The sequence below is a fragment of the Leucoraja erinacea genome, chromosome 7 (genome assembly GCF_028641065.1).
Source record: "Leucoraja erinacea ecotype New England chromosome 7, Leri_hhj_1, whole genome shotgun sequence".
Taxonomy (NCBI): Eukaryota; Metazoa; Chordata; class Chondrichthyes; order Rajiformes; family Rajidae; genus Leucoraja; species Leucoraja erinaceus.
The window spans coordinates 30,845,956-30,861,923 of record NC_073383.1 but is presented as its reverse complement, the minus strand read 5'-3'; the positions used below and the strand labels follow the sequence as shown (position 1 = coordinate 30,861,923).

Below are 15,968 nucleotides of genomic sequence, written 5' to 3'. Positions count from 1 at the left end.
ACATGACTAAAATGGTCAAGTGGTACAAACTCTCAAGACTTCAGAGAATAAGAGGCTCCATTTGAGTCAACCTGCACAATATGATGTGCGTATTCACAAATAATTTGAACCATGAATTTACAGCTGGACAAATGTACCTGGATAGATGGCTTGTTGAGATGTCCAAGATTTGAGGTCGTTTGTCTCGGTTCATGTCCCAACACCATCATATTTGCATTGATCAGTCTAAAGGCGTCAATAACAACCTTTTGGAAGGAAAGAAAAATAACATTATTTTGTTTCAGTTCAAGAGAACTTTGGTGTCACATCTGGCTCTGGCTCCCGTCCAGACAAAGACTTAATGAAAAGCCAAGTAGAAGGAATTTCCTGCTGCTTGTGCCACCCGCACACCTCTTTATAACTTGTAATGCGAGGTGACATCAATTAAACACATAATTTGTATGCAACATCAATAGGGGAATATACAGTTATGAAAGTATGTTTGCTCATCTGACAACCTATTTACATAAATTGTTATAACCCATATCTTCCCAAAATATGCAACGTACTTCATTTATGTTATCTTGGTACAATAACTGAATAATTTGTTGTTCTTACATATATTAATCAGCCAGATAGCATCTAATCAACATGAATGACAGCAAGCAAATAATACTGAAAGTGAGCACAGGCTAAGGGATTATATGGAAAGCCCAGACCTGTCACATCAATGAAATGATCACAACACTCGAAATGACAACAAAATTATAGCCAGCAAGGAACTCCCTCTTGCATTCTACTCCAGTCATAAGCCTCTGCTTACCCATTTCAACAAAAGAGTCTGTTGCTTGTCTAATAGATTTAGATGGCCCTCATCAGAGTTACAATCAGTACAAAAACAAAGGATGATAAACTGAAGGCAAGGTCACCATTGATCCACGACAGGTCACTTTCTAGCTAGCTTTGCAGTATCAATAAAATATTAATGTAGGCACATTCATGATATTACACAAACTAAGACTGCCTAATGTTATTCATCCATAATGACAGAAAACATTGTTTGTTTCAGCAAAATGACAGTTTTACCCTCTCTCCGACTACATATCCAAGCCCACAACAAGGCTCGTCTCTGGTGACATTGGATGCAATCTTCTCTCAGCTCAAGAGTTTCCAGTGTCAACACAAATCAGCTTCTGCTTTGGAAGACAATCATTGCCTTAATTAAGCCCTTATTAACTCATTTTACCCAGAGATAACAGCACTCACTGTCCCAGGTGGATTCAGTTCATTTTCCTCCAGAGTTACAGTATCTGCTTTAAATTATATTCATAACTTCTATTTTTATGATAAAGGTATGAAATATTCAGTTTAAGTTCAGTTTGCATATCATGATGGGTGATCACTGTGAATCTGAAACAAATTGCATTGAAGATGGATTTAAGGCAAAACGTGTGTTTAAAAGCAGAATTTGACTGTTTTTTTGATCCTCTGTACTGGTTTATTTAAAGAATATATCAGTGAATAACAGTGAAATTACCATATTTGATTCAATTTGAATTCTCATCTTTAATTCAATTTAAATCAATATAAAACCAATAACCAAATCTACAGTATCTGTAAGCACATTATATACCTGTTAAAATTGATTCTAAATTGGTTGCACACGAATGCCGAGAGCCATCTTGTGATTCATTTTGCAGATTTTTTTTTTGTTTTTTGCTTTGACATATGTTCTGCCATTGAATGTCATCGAAAAATTACAATGCTGTCATTGTGTTGTCTGCAAAATTTGAGATGTTACATTTAATTCCCTCATGCAAATCATTGGTATATATACCGTAAATGGTTGTGGCCCAAGCACAGATCCCTGCAGCAGCCTACACGATTCTGAGAAAAGGGTGTTTTCATCACATTGCAGAAACAAGGTCTTGCAGATGCTGGCTTATATTTTTAAAAAAGACACAAAGTGCTGGAATGACTTGGGTCACATGCAGGTGTGGATTGAGGAATTCACAGAACACAGAGAGGTGATATTTTGGATCGGACTCTTCTTCAGTCTGAAGAAGGGTCCGGACCTGAAACTTCACCTGTCCATGTTCTGCAGAGATGTTGCCTGACCTGCCGAGTTAGTCCAGCATTCTGTGTCTTTCTGTCTTCTTAATCGTCTGTTTCTATCTGTCAATGAATTCCTCAATCCACACCCGCATGTGACCTGCAGTCCAAAGTACTTACCCAACCCCACCACTTGGGGGATCTTATCAAAAGCTTTCTTTAAAATCCAAAAACACTGCTGCCATTCGTCATTGTCATAAAGCATGGAGAGGATCTTCCACACAAATTGTCCATGCCGACCTATCTAAGCTAGTTCCATTTGCCCAACATTTATCCCATAGTCTTCCAATTCTTCCCAAACCATGTACCTGTCCAAATTCTTTGAAATGTTGCTATTGTACCTGCCTGAACTACCTCTTCTGGCAGCTCGTTCCATATATCCACCACCCACTGAGTGAAACGTTGCCCCTCAGGTTCCGATTAAATCTTACGCCTTACTTGTTCTCCCTTTCTTATTCCTCAACCCAGTAATTGCCCTGTCCAGGAAATCCTAGTTACCAGTAAAAGAACATTGTTAAGCATTATTTCCCTAACAAACAAATTGTTTCTAATCCTGTTTATGCTGTCCACAAATTTTTTTAATTATCACCACTCCTCATCTCCCGCGGCCAAACGCAGGACCCGGTCGACCGTGACCTACAGGGGGAATGCCAACGAGCCGGCCCCTGCTTGGTCCTCCGAAGACCAGAGATCAGGAGGATGGAGCCGATGACCATGACAAATACGAAGGACGGAGAGATAATCGGGGTCTGGCCTACTGCGCACTCAGGCGACCTAGGGCACAAAGGTAGACGGGCGAGTACACATATGTCGGCTCGCTGGTCGATCCACTCCTCCAAGGAAGGTGATGCTGGAGATCTGCAGCAGACAGGGGCTTTCCTGGATCAGGCAATGCTCATAACAACTAGAGCATGGACTGGACTTCGAAAATGGCGCTGAAACCTGGCGCCTCTTGCATGCGGGCTCAGTAGACTTTCTGTACATTTTTATGGGGATACTGGACTGGACTGTATGTTAGAAAATAATTTCACTGTGCGTTGACACTAAAAGCACCATTGAACCTTTGTACCCACTGCCTTGGTCCAAAGGCAGACTTGAATTCCTGAGATGAGGTGAGATGATAGGTGATTATTTCTTACATCATAAGTTCATAAGTTATAGGAGCAGAATTAGACTATTTGGCCCATCAAGTCTACTCCACTATTCATTCGTGCCTGATGTATCTTTCCCTCTCATCGAGACAATGTTTGTGAATTAACGGGAATCAAAAAAAACTCGACTGTTGTCATTCTTAGTATAATGAAAAATCGAATAGGTTGAATTTGTTGACAGTTGCGGCATTAGAGTTGAAAATCCAGCGACGACCAGAAAGACGCTGCGACTCTTTGGGTGACTGAGGAGACGACTCGCAACCATACGGGCGACACCCCGGCAACATATCGCGGGATGAAGCCTGGATGGCCGTGAGTTGTTGCCCAAAGAGTCGTACCATGTTCTGGTCGCCGCTGGATTTTCAACATGTTGAAAATTTTCAGCGACCTGCAACGACCTATGGCGGGTGCCTGCAGTCGCCGAAAATGTTCCGTAAGTGGGACAGGCCCATCAGGTTGACCAGTGTGTCATGGAGGGGGTGAGCAGTTTGTCCAATGCTATAATACAAAGCTGTATTAACTGAAGAAAGGTCCCAAACCAATGCTGATGTTTCAGGTAAGAAAAAAAACATTTAAGCTACTTGTTCAAAAAAAGGCAGTATTGCAACTGCTAATTTTGTTGGAAAAATGATTCTGTTCTTTCCCCAAGCAGTCAGAATCCCTAATTCCGGCACATTACTATAACAGACTCATTAATGGCCAGCACTTTGATGAACACAAGGTAAGCAAGGTGTTAATTACACCAGAGTGCTTCAGAAAGGGCCCAATGGAACTCCTTATAGTCACTGATAAACAATTTATTTCAGGTTTTATTGGGGAATTATGGCGTAAATAAAAAACATTGGAAAAATATTTTGAATGTGCGTTCCGTGAAATTTATATTTAAAGATATGTGATATAAATTACTGTGCTTTATTATTTTAAGTTTAAAAAGCAACAATAACTATTTATCAATATCAAGTTGATTTAACAGGTTTGCACTTAGAATGGTGGTTGTGAGAATTAATATGTGGACTGCTAAACTCTGCTCTCAAATTAAAGTTAATTACCCGAAATATTCAACCTACTGCGGAGAAGAGACCAAAAAAAATAGTTTTAGTAAAATCTGTTACTTTTGTGGGCAAGTGGTTCCGAGGGGCATGTTTCCACTGTGGCTCTGTGACTCTACGTTACAGAGTGCTGTAGGAACTCAATGGATCAGACCACTAGTGAGATGTCTCCCTGAACCCTTGTAGTCTTTACTGGCACTGGTACTGTCATAGTGCAGTTATAGAGTCTTAATGTGGAAACAGGCCCTTTGGCCCAACTTATCCACACTGGCTAATAGGTCCCATCTACATTAGTCCCACCAGCCTGCATTTGGCCCATAGCCTTCCAAACCTGTCCTATCTATGTACCTGTCTAATGATTCTCAAACATTGCCATAGTCCTTGTCTCAACTACCTCTTCCGGCTGCTCGTTCCATACACCTACCAGCCTTTAAGTGAAAAAATTATCCTCCAGGTTCCTATTAAATCTTTCCTGCCTCACCTTAAACCTATGTCCTCTGGATCTCGATTTGCATTCTCTGGGCAAGGGACTCTGGGCGTCTAATCCTCTCATGATTTTGCACTCCTCTGTAAGATCACCCCTCCTCCTCCGGCACTCTAAGGAATAGAGTCCTAGCCTGCTCAACCTCGCCCTATGGCTCAGGCAACATCCTGGCAACATCCTCGTAAATCCTTTCTACACCTTTTCCAATTTAACAACATCTTTCCTATGATATGGTGTCCGGAACTGAACACAATACTCTCAATGTGGCCTCACCAAGGTCTTACACAACTGTAACATGACCTCCCAACTTCTATACTCAATGGTCTGACTGATGAAGGCCAATGTGTCAGAAGCCTTTTTGACCACCCTATCTACCTGTGATAAAGGGAGGAGGAAAGATCTGCATTTAGTTCCAGATAGGATTAAAAATGGGATTACATTTTCAGATCCAATTGATATGCAACTGTGGAGGGGAACTTCAAGAATGTGTTGTCCCATGCACCTGTTGCCTGACCTTTCTTGCGTTAAGGATTGAGGATTTGCGGGTCACTATTGAATAAGGGGAGTTGCTGCTGTGCATTTTGTAGATTGTAGATTGTAGCCATGGTGTACTGATGGTGCGGGGAGAGAATATTTAAAGCATTTCATGTTAATTATTTGGCTGCAGTCACTTTAGAACATGGTACAGAACAGTGCAACACAGGAACAGGGCCTTCAGTCAACAATGTCTGTGCCGAACATTATGCCCAATTAAACTAATCTCCTCCGTCTGTATGAAATCAATATCCCTCCATTTCTTCCATATCCATGTGCTTATCCAAAATCCTCTCAAATAGCAGTATCATATCGTCCTCTGCCACCACCCCTGGCAGTGTGTTCCAGGCACACATCGCCCTCTGTGTAAAAAAACCTGCCCCACAAATCTTTTTGAACTTTGCGCCTCTCACCTTCAAGCTATGCCCTCTAGTCTTTAACATCCATCCTGGAGAAAAAGGTTCTGACCGTCTACTCTACCTATACATCTCGTAATTTTATATACTTCTGTCAGGTCTCCCCTCCATCCTTCCAGCACTCCAGAGAAAACAATTCAAGTTTGTCCAATCTTTCGTAATAGCTAATACCCTCTAATCCAAGCAGCCTTCTGGTAAATGATGTGTAAGAAGGAACTGCAGATGCTGATTTATACCGAATATAGACACAAAGTCCTGGAGTAACTCTGTGGGTCAGGCAGCATCACTGGAGAAAAAGGATGGGTGGCACTTTGGGTCGGAACCCTTCTTCAGATTCCAGGGACAGAGTCTGAAGAAGGTTTGCAACCGAAACATCACTCATCCTTTTTCTCCAGAGGTGCTGCCTGACCCGCTCAGTTTCTCCAGCACTTTGTGTCAGCCTTCTGGTAAACGTTTTCTGCAATATTGCATTGCCTTTAATGTCTTCATGATTTTTCAAATCAAGACTCTTGAATCAATACATTGTACACTCTATTTTCTTTGATGTCCCCAACATTATGGAGCACCCCAATGTGGACATAACCTGGACCAAACCGTTCCAGAGAAATAAAATGCACAAATGAAGTCAAAGCTGGTCTGATCTTTCATGAACTTCACAAATAAATATAAACTGTGACTGGACACCGTCGTAGAAACACTGAGATATTTTACTATTCAAAATGTTTTCAAACCAAATTTCTATTTTTAATTACCTTTTAAGTTTTCAAAGTTGTAACTACAAAAATCTGCTCTTGACAGACCAATTTGGCAGTTCTGTTCATTCTGGAAGGAACTAATTTTGATTTTTGCTGCTGATTACCACTGCGTGTAGCTGGGCACACCAATAGATTCTTATTTCTCAGGTTTGCTAAATTCATGTTAAAGGTCTATTTTCTTGTTGAATAAATGTGATTCTTAGGCTGCTATCTGTTTCATGGAACTAGACTTTAATGGCACCTTTAGTCTAAGCAGCATCCACAGATCAAAATATAGGACTAAGTGGGGGCTGATGATGCTATTTACATGTGTGATTCCTGCTGTCTTCTTGTTAGTAGCTTTAATATAATGGAAGACCTTGTCTGATTTGTAATTAACACATCTTTATTGGAGAGATGTTCAGAAGTGATTGCTGTGAATTTACTGGTAGCAAGATAAACATTAGCATGCACCATTTTCTGTTCCGGGAGCAATTTTTTTTCAAACAAAGATCAATAAATTCCAGTGTAATAGCCAAACCTGCTGAATCACAATTATGTAATGCTATCTTTTGCATAATATATGCACTCACTACAACCTTGCAAATATAATTAGCTTAAAGCAGTGGGGACTTGGTTAGCTTTCTTTACAAACTGTCATTTCTGGAAGCAGATGTTGTGTGTCAGTCATAAATACATTTATTTTTGTTGTTCTGCACGACCATTGCCAAAAATAGCATCTTTTACAGGAGTAAGCTTCCTAATCTTCAGTATTCAGTGTAATGCGACAAAATGTGAAATACTTTTCCAAAGGATGTAAAGATTTAAAGAGTAAATAAAATATAATAAAACAGAAGAAATCTCTTCCAATTCTACCAAACGTAAACAAATGCATACAAAACCTGAGGAAAAATTAGAGCATAAAAGGCATTTTGTGAATGTGGCAAACTGGGAGAAAGACTAATGTCCCATCTAAATTTCTTTTATCACCCACAACTGACCAGTTATCGACTACTCAGTTCGCAGCAGTTTACTTTAAAAATTAAGTGAAAAGTGTGACCTTGAAAGAGCAGCGAGGTTTTGTGGCCATTTAGATGTTTTTTATACTGGAATGCACTGTCAAGCATCCCAAAGTGAAAAACATCATCATCTGTCCTCAGTAAGCCCACAGCATAAAAAATTCAGATACATTTTACTTTTCAGGCCATTTCTGATGAAAAGCACACAGAAATGAAACTGACTCATGCCAAATGAATATCATTGAAAGACTGTGATTGTGAGCTTAGACTTTGAAACAGTGAAATAATTTATAAAACATCAATTTTAGCCGAGGAAAAGACATTCCTGAGGGTAAGAGTGTGTGCTTTTCTTGTATTTTCCTTGGAGACGTCTTAGCTTTGTGTCCCCATTACTATAAACTTTAAAGGAGCGGACAGCGAGGTGGGAATAATCATCTAAATTTGGCATTGGATCCAAGAGGTTTCACTGGGAATGCTGCAGTAGCCTGCAGTTCACTGCATTAGTTCAAGTGAAAGCACATTATTACTATCATATCTTGTCAACTGAAAGAAGAATAAACATCCCTCGATAAAGGAAATATGGAACATGATTAAAACCTAATAGTTGCAATGCCTTTGTTATTCTTTGATCATTAGGCAACAGATACTCTCAAAATGCTTGCAAAATGCTTCAGTCTGATCAGACCAGACGATTACAGACTGTTATATGAAAGTGACTGCAATTCTACATTACAATTAAAAAACGTAGAATTTAACATGAAAATAATTGGAGAGATTTGCTTTCTTCACAAACGCAACATTTTCAGTGCGTACTGAGTTAACTGTTCCTTACTTGCACGCAGCATAATCCCCCCATGGGATTTGGACAATAGATGTAAGTATCACCAAAATTTGGCTTGGTCAAAGCACAACAGCAGGACAAAGACTACAGAGGTTTGGTAGGGTGGAAGTGGTTGAGGTAGGGTTGTGCAGTGTGGTTCAAGAAGCTGATGGTTGATGGGAAGAACCTGGTCTTCAATTGTTCTTTATTGTCACGTATGCACAGCACATTGGAAATCATTTTGCACAATCCACAAATACACAGTCTCCATATTTTGGCAGCATTTACAAAGAAAATGTCCAAAGTCCTGTCCACATGCCTGAAGTACTGGAGTGCCCCCAATCCAAATACATCCAGGTAAGCGCCAGGTTGCAACAGATGTCCCTCTCCTCACCTGGACACCTCTATGTCCCGGGAGGCGCCTGGTGGTAACGGTTTTCGGGCTCCTGTACCTTTTTCGTGATGATAGCAGTGGGAAGAGAGCGTGGCCATGGTGATGTGGCTCTTTGTTGATATCAGTTGTCTTCTTGAGGCTCTGCTTCTTGTAGATCCCTTCTATGGTAGGGAGGTCAGTACCCGCAATGGATCGGGCATTGTTCACCACGTCCTGCAGCCTCTTTCATTCTTAAGCAGGTTGTGGTGTCAATATGCTCTCCACCATACACATGTAAGGGTTTGATGCAGTATTCATCAATGTGCTAGAGCTCCTCAAACTTTACTTGGCGATTGTATCAGTGAGCTGGGCCCAGGGAAGAATATCGGAGATGTGTATGCCCGGGAACTTGTTGACTCTCTCTTTGCCATCCCGCCAATAAAGACTGCTGCGCGGTCCCTTGCTTCGTGTTCCCGATGTCAACAGGCAGCCACTTGGTCTTGATTGCTATTCTGGCACCACTCAACCAGATCGTTGATCTCCTTCCTGCGCTCTAACCCATTTACCCGTCTTCACACATTATTCGTCCAACGAAGGTGGTAGTCAGCAGATTCACAATTGGAGCCGTGTCTGGCTACACGGTTATTGGAATAGAGAAAGTAGAGCAAGGAACAGAGAATACAACCCAAAGGTGGCTTGTGCTGATAATCTCAGCAAGGAGGAGGTGTTGCCAATCTGTATGAATAAGCAAGTTCGGTATTCCGACTTCGCATGCCCAGGTCAAAGTTCACTATGCATAAACATTGCTGGAAAGCAGTGGAGCTGCATACAAAGCACACGGCACATTTCTTCCTTTTTTTCCAGCTTTGATTCTTCTAGGTAAGAAAATACTGCTTTCAAACTATGAATCAGTTGTATTTATTGTTCCTTTGTTATAAGCTAAGATTATTTTGTCGTTTATATTGCTTTATGCTTTGGTGAGTGAGCGAGAGTGTGCTCGTCCATGGTCGGGGCCGGGTCACCGGCGCTGTTGAGTCGACCCTGTTGGGCCGTCCCCGTCCCCTCCTGGATGTCTCATCCCTGTCCAGGGGTGGCCGGAGGTGTCAGGCTGGGCTTGCAGCCAGCATGGGGACCTGGCGCTGGTTCCTGCTCCTGGAGGGGGGTCAGTTCCCCGGTGGGCCGGGAACCGTCGGCTGAGCCTCTCTCCTTGTCCAGTGGCTGTCGGTTGGCCCCCTCAGTGCCAGCGGGGGCTGAGCGCCGGTCATCGGCAGGAATGCACACGGGGTGCTGCGGTGGCTCGGCGGATCATGCGGAGTTGAGCTGGGATTGGCGTTTCTTCTCCGTGCTGGCTGTGGGCCTGGGGCCACTGGTGTCGTCGGTCCGGGGCTGTCGGTTGGCCCGGCGGGACAGGCGAAGTTGAGCTGGGATTGGCGCTTCTTCTCCACGCTGGCTGTGGGCCTGAGGCCACTGGTGTCGTCGGTCTGGGGTCGCCCCGGATGTCTCCGACCACCCCCTCGGCGGGGATGGGGCACTCAGGAGGCGGTTCAGCAGCGCTTGCAACGCCGGGAACCTGGGTTTAATCTTGGCTGCGGATGAGGCGCAGGGCTGTGTGCACGGTCTCCCTGTCTCCCACTCGCATCTGCCCTCTCTCTCTCGCTGTTGCACCCCGCTCTCTCGCTACCTGTTCCTTTGGGGGGGATTAGGAGTTGACTATTTATGAGTATCTCTGGAATCGATAATTTCATTGCTCATTCGTATTCATAGATGAATTCTGAAGAATTCCATTGCCTTGAAATGAGCAAAATAGTGAAATTCGACTTGAAATTATCATCGTTGTATTGCAGTCTGGAATACATAAATTTTCCTATAATGTGACCACATGGTACCCCCGTTCCTCAGATTAAATATATTTTTACACATAAATTATGAATAAAGACAATAATTTATAAACAGTTTCTTCAACCAGCGCTTTGTTCGCTTTTTCTTTATGGTGAATGACCATAAATCCCATGATTCCTTGCGTTTTACAGAATACCAAACTCGCTTATTGAGGTCTGCTGCCGAGAAAGTCAACGATTAAGTTGCATAGAGAGGAGCACAGCATGTTCCCTGAGGTTGCAATGATTTGGAAGGGATAATGGTGTTGAACGTCGAACTGTACTCAATGAACAGCCTGACGTAGGTGTTCCTGTTGACCAAGTGGTTGAGCGCAGAGTGGTTATCCAGCGAGATCACATCTACTGTCAATCTGCTGGAGTGATTGGCAAATTGAAGCAGGTTCAGGTTATTACTGAGGACGAATTGATTTGCTCATAACCAAACTATCCAAACGCTTCATCATAATGGACACAAATGCCCCTGTTCGGTAATCGTTGAGGAATGTCATCTTGCACTTCATGGGCATCGGTATTATGGATAGACACAAAATGCTGCAGTAACTCAGCAGGTCAGGCAGCATCTCTAGAGAAAGGGAAGAGGTGATGTTTCAGAACAGAACCCTTCTACGCAGCGGCGGTGGAAAGCATCTTGTCCGGGAACATTACCATCTGGTTCGGGAATTGCTCTGCCAAGGACAAGAAGGCTCTGCAGAGAGTAGTGCGTTCGGCCGAACGCACTATGGGAACTTCACTCACCCCCCTGCAGGAACTATACAACAGGAGGCGCAACTCCAGAGCAAACAAAATCATGAGAGACCTCTTCCACCCCTGCAACGGACTGTTCCAGCCGCTACGGTCAGGCAAACGCCTCCGTTGCCATGCAGTGAGAACGGAGAGGTTGAGAAGGAGTTTCTTCCCAGAGGCAATTCGGACTGTAAACGCCTTTCTCACCAGGGACTAACTCTACAGAACGTTTTTCTTTCTATTATTTATTATGTAAAAGAATATGTGTGTTATGATTGTGTTTATAATTTGGTTGTTTTGTTGTTTGTCTTTTGCACAAAAGTCCGCGAGCATTGCCACTTTCATTTCACTGCACATCTCGTATGTGTATGTGACAAATAAACTTGACTTGACTTGACTTGACTTGACTTCTCAGATCCGAAACATCACCCATTCCTTTTATCCAGAGACGCTGCATGATCTGCTGAATTACTCCAGCATTTTGTGTCTATCTTCGGTGTAAACCAGCATCTGCAATTCCTACCTCCATATCGATATTATGGATGATTTTGCAAAATTGGTGGAAACCTCAGATGTGAGAACATGGCCAGGTGCACCATCAGAGCCAGACGCTTTCCATGACTGAACTCTCCAGAAGGATTCCAACAGCTTTGGAGACAGAAGCAAAACTTTGGAGACAATAGCAAAAGGATTTGAGTATAAGAGCAGGGAGGTTCTACTGCAGTTGTACAGGGTCTTGGTGAGACCACACCTGGAGTATTGCGTACACTTTTGGTCTCCTAATCTGAGGAAAGACATTCTTGCTATAGAGGGAGTACAGAGAAGGTTCACCAGACTGATTCCTGGGATGTCAGGACTTTCATATGTGTTGGAAGATTGCAACCTTCACGTGGTCAACCTTCGCCCTGTTTCGACTAATGCAATCAACTCGACGTGCACAAACGGAAGATCAAATAGAACAAGTTGTCCAACAACTTTAGGCTGTGCACGCCACACGAAAGAAGAAGAAGAAGGACTTTCATATGAAGAAAGACTGGATAGACTCGGTTTGTACTCGCTAGAATTTAGAAGATTGAGGGGGGATCTTATAGAAACTTACAAAATTCTTAAGTGGTTGGACAGGCTAGATGCAGGAAGATTGTTTCCGATGTTGGGGAAGTGCAGAACAAGGGGTCACAGTTTAAGGATAAGGGGGAAATCTTTTAGGACCGAGATGAGGAAAACATTTTTCACACAGAGAGTGGTGAATCTCTGGAATTCTCTGCCACAGAAGGTAGCTGAGGCCAGTTCGTTGGCTATATTTAAGAGGGAGTTATATGTGGCCCTTGTGGCTAAAGGGATCAGGGGGTATGGAGAGAAGGCAGGTACAGGATACTGAGTTGGATGATCAGCCATGTTCATATTGAATGGCGGTGCAGGCTCGAAGGGCCGAATGGCCTACTCCTGCACCTATTTTCTATGTTTCTATGAAAGTTGCAATGGCTGATTGTGAGAGGCTGTTTGGAGGTAAAGCGAGGATTGGCTAGTGAGAGGGTTCCTGTTAGAGATGAGAGATACAGCATGGAAACAGGCCCTTTGTCCCACGGAGTCCACACCAACCATCATTCACCCGTTCACACGAGTTCTATTTTATCCAACTTTCTCATCCACTTCCTACACATTAGGGGCAATTTATAGAGACCAATGAACCTACAAGCCCACACATCTTTGGGATGTGGGAGAAAACCGGAGCACCCAGCGGAAACCCACACAGATACAGGGCGAACATGCAAACTCTACATAGACAGCATCCGAGGTCAGGATGGAACCTGGGTCTCTTGCGCTGAGTCACTGTGTCGCTCTGGGATAGGAGAGAAGTGCAAAACTGCCAGGATAAGAGAATACTCATTAACGAGCTATATTGAGGCTCCGACCAGGAAAAAGTAGGCGTATAACAGATAAAGGTAGCTGGGATCAACTCAAACCCTTGAGTATAAGAGATGCGAATGTGCACTTATAAGAAGGCGGTCAAGAAAGCAAAAAAAGGACAGGACGTAGCTAAGGAAAATAAGATAAAGAAGAATCTGTAATGTCTTGGAGCATAAGCGCATCACAAAAGATGAGGTGCAGGTGATCGTAAAGCATATTAAAGTGGATAAATCACTGTTACCTGACCAAGTGTACCTAAGAGCATTATGAAAAGCTAGGGAGTAAAGTGCAGAGACTTTACTTCAATCACATCATCTTTAAGGGCCTGTCCCACTTGCGTGTCCTTGGCACGCAAATTACGCAACCTTGTGGTCGCGTTGAGGAGCAAGGGCATCGTGTGGCCGCACGGGGCCGGTCTCACTGAGAAGCGCAGAGGGGTATGTAGTTGTGCGTGACATCGCGCGGGGCACCGAAATTTTTGTAGCGAACGAAATCTTCGCGCGCCAACGGCCTGTCGCAGAACTGACGGCCAAATTTGGACAGACCCTGGCGCGACGCAACGTCTCACCTTCAACATCAGTAGAAGCAGGCAAACGATCGCCGAGCTCGGCTTGGGACTCACGGCCGTTGCGGTCCGGATTCGCCTCCACTTCTACTCCCAGAGCGGGGCCAAGAAAATTGAAGATAGACACAAAATGCAGGAGTAACTCAGCGGGACCGGCAGCATCTCTGGAGAGAAGCAATGGGTGATGTTTCGGGTCAAGACCCTTCTTTCAGACTGAAGAAGTCTCGACCCGAAACATCATCCATTCCTTCTCTCCAGAGATGTTGCCGGTCCCGCTGAGTTAATCCTGCATTTTGCATCCATCTTCAAATGACGTCACGCACTCCAAACGACTGTGCGATCAAATGAAGTCGCGCGGGACTGTCGCGGCTCAATGTGACCATGAGGTCGCGTAATTAGCATGCCAAGGACACGTAAGTGGGACAGGCCCTTGAGTCACATGTGAGGTACTTTGAGAGTTTAGGGTGGCTAAGGTTGCCTTTGTTTAAAATGAGCTGCAGGGACAAGCTGGGAAACTATAGGCCTGTGACCCTATATTCAGCGGTGGGAGAATTAGTAGAGGGTATTCTGAAAGACAGGATCCACCAGTATTTGAAAAGACATAATCAGCGTGGCTTTGTGCGTGGAAAATTGTATCTCATGAATTTGATTGAGTTTTTTGAAGAGGATTGACAAGGGCAGTGTAGTGGATGTCGTCTACATGAACTGTAGCAAGGCCTTTGACAAGGCCGCACACGATAGGTTTGTCTGAAAGATTAGTTCAGATGGGATCCAGAGTGTACTAATCAATTGGATAAAAAATTAGCATGGTGCAAGGGGTCAGAGGGTGGTCATGAATGGTTGTTTGCCCAGGTTGGAGGCCTGTGACCAGTGGTATGGTACATGGATCGGTGCTGGGTCCACTGTTGTTTGTCATCTATCTATACATAGGGACGCTCTAGATGGCCGGTGAAGGTTTCCATCGCATCTTTACTGGAGCTGAGGGAGGCTCTGGATGGCCGGAGGAGGTCTCCAACCAGACACAGTTTTCGGAGTGACCAGAAGCGGCCCCTCCCAACCCAGCCTGGTGCTGAGATGTCGCCGATGTTGCCAAACGGAAAACGGAGACTCGATTGAAGCTGAGGGAGACTCTGGATGACCTGCTCTCCAACCAGTCACAATTTTCAGAGGAACCGGAAACGGCCTGGCCCAACGCAGCCCGGCGGCGGAAAAGTCGCCAGACAGAAAACGGAGACTCTGATCACAGCGGAGAACGTCCACCGACAAACGCCCGTTGAGTCCTCAGCGCACTGTCAGCTACAGCCGCTTCCCCTCTGGTCCCCCTCGCTGGTTCCTGCTCCCTCCCCCGTGATACCCCACCCCCTGCCCACACATCCATCCCCCCCCCCCACACACACACCACCCCCCCCCCCCCCCGCCTCCCCGGCTCAACATCGCTCGCTGCCCTGCCCTGCCCCCACAACCCACCCACCTCTCCCCCCCTCACCCCCCGCCCCCACACGCCCTCCTCCCAACAAACCCCCCCTTGCCCTCACACCCTCGCCCCCCCTGCCCACACCCTCCCCCCTGCCCCCACACCCCCCCGCCCCCCCCCCTCCTCATATCCCCTCCGCCTCACGCAACCCCCGCCTCACGCACCCCCCGCCTCACCCACCCCCCGCCTCACGCACCCCCCGCCCCACACCACCCCCCCCCCCCCCCCCTCATGGACCCCCCCCCCTCTCTCACCCTCCCCCCCCCCCCCCTCACGCCTCACACACCCCTCACGCCCCCCTCGCCTCACGCACCCCCCCCTGCCCATACACACACCCCCCCCCTTCCCCTCTCCCCCTCCTCCACCCCACCTACACACCCCCTTTGCCACAAACCACACCCCTTCCACAAACCATCTTCTCTCCTCTCCCACACATGAAGAGGAGGGGGAGGGAGTGCTGGGGGATATGGGGAAATGAGCCGCACTTGCACAGTTAGGGGCTTCGGGGGAATGGTGGAATATTGTGTTGGGGGAACGGGTGAGTGGTGGAATATTACGTTGGGGAATGGGTTGCGTTGGTGGACCAGGCCTCCCGTGTGAATGGGACCCAACGGGTCCCACTTGGTCTCGTATAAATTATTTGGATGGCCATTTTGATAACATGGTTAGTCATTTTGCAAAAATTGGTGGTATGGTAGACAGTGAAGAGGGTTAACTTAAATTACAATA

General features: G+C 45.2%; 1 protein-coding gene across 2 annotated transcripts in view; it reads right to left on the bottom strand.

The window, feature by feature from the left end:
* psmd14 (proteasome 26S subunit, non-ATPase 14) overlaps window positions 1–15,968 on the bottom strand; it is an 82,107-nt gene that overhangs the window by 20,830 nt on the left and 45,309 nt on the right. For both annotated transcript variants that reach the window (XM_055638140.1, XM_055638139.1), the window contains exon 7: window positions 138–245. In XM_055638140.1, the coding sequence (XP_055494115.1) occupies window positions 138–245 (108 nt within the window). The remainder of the gene's footprint in view (window positions 1–137; window positions 246–15,968) is intronic.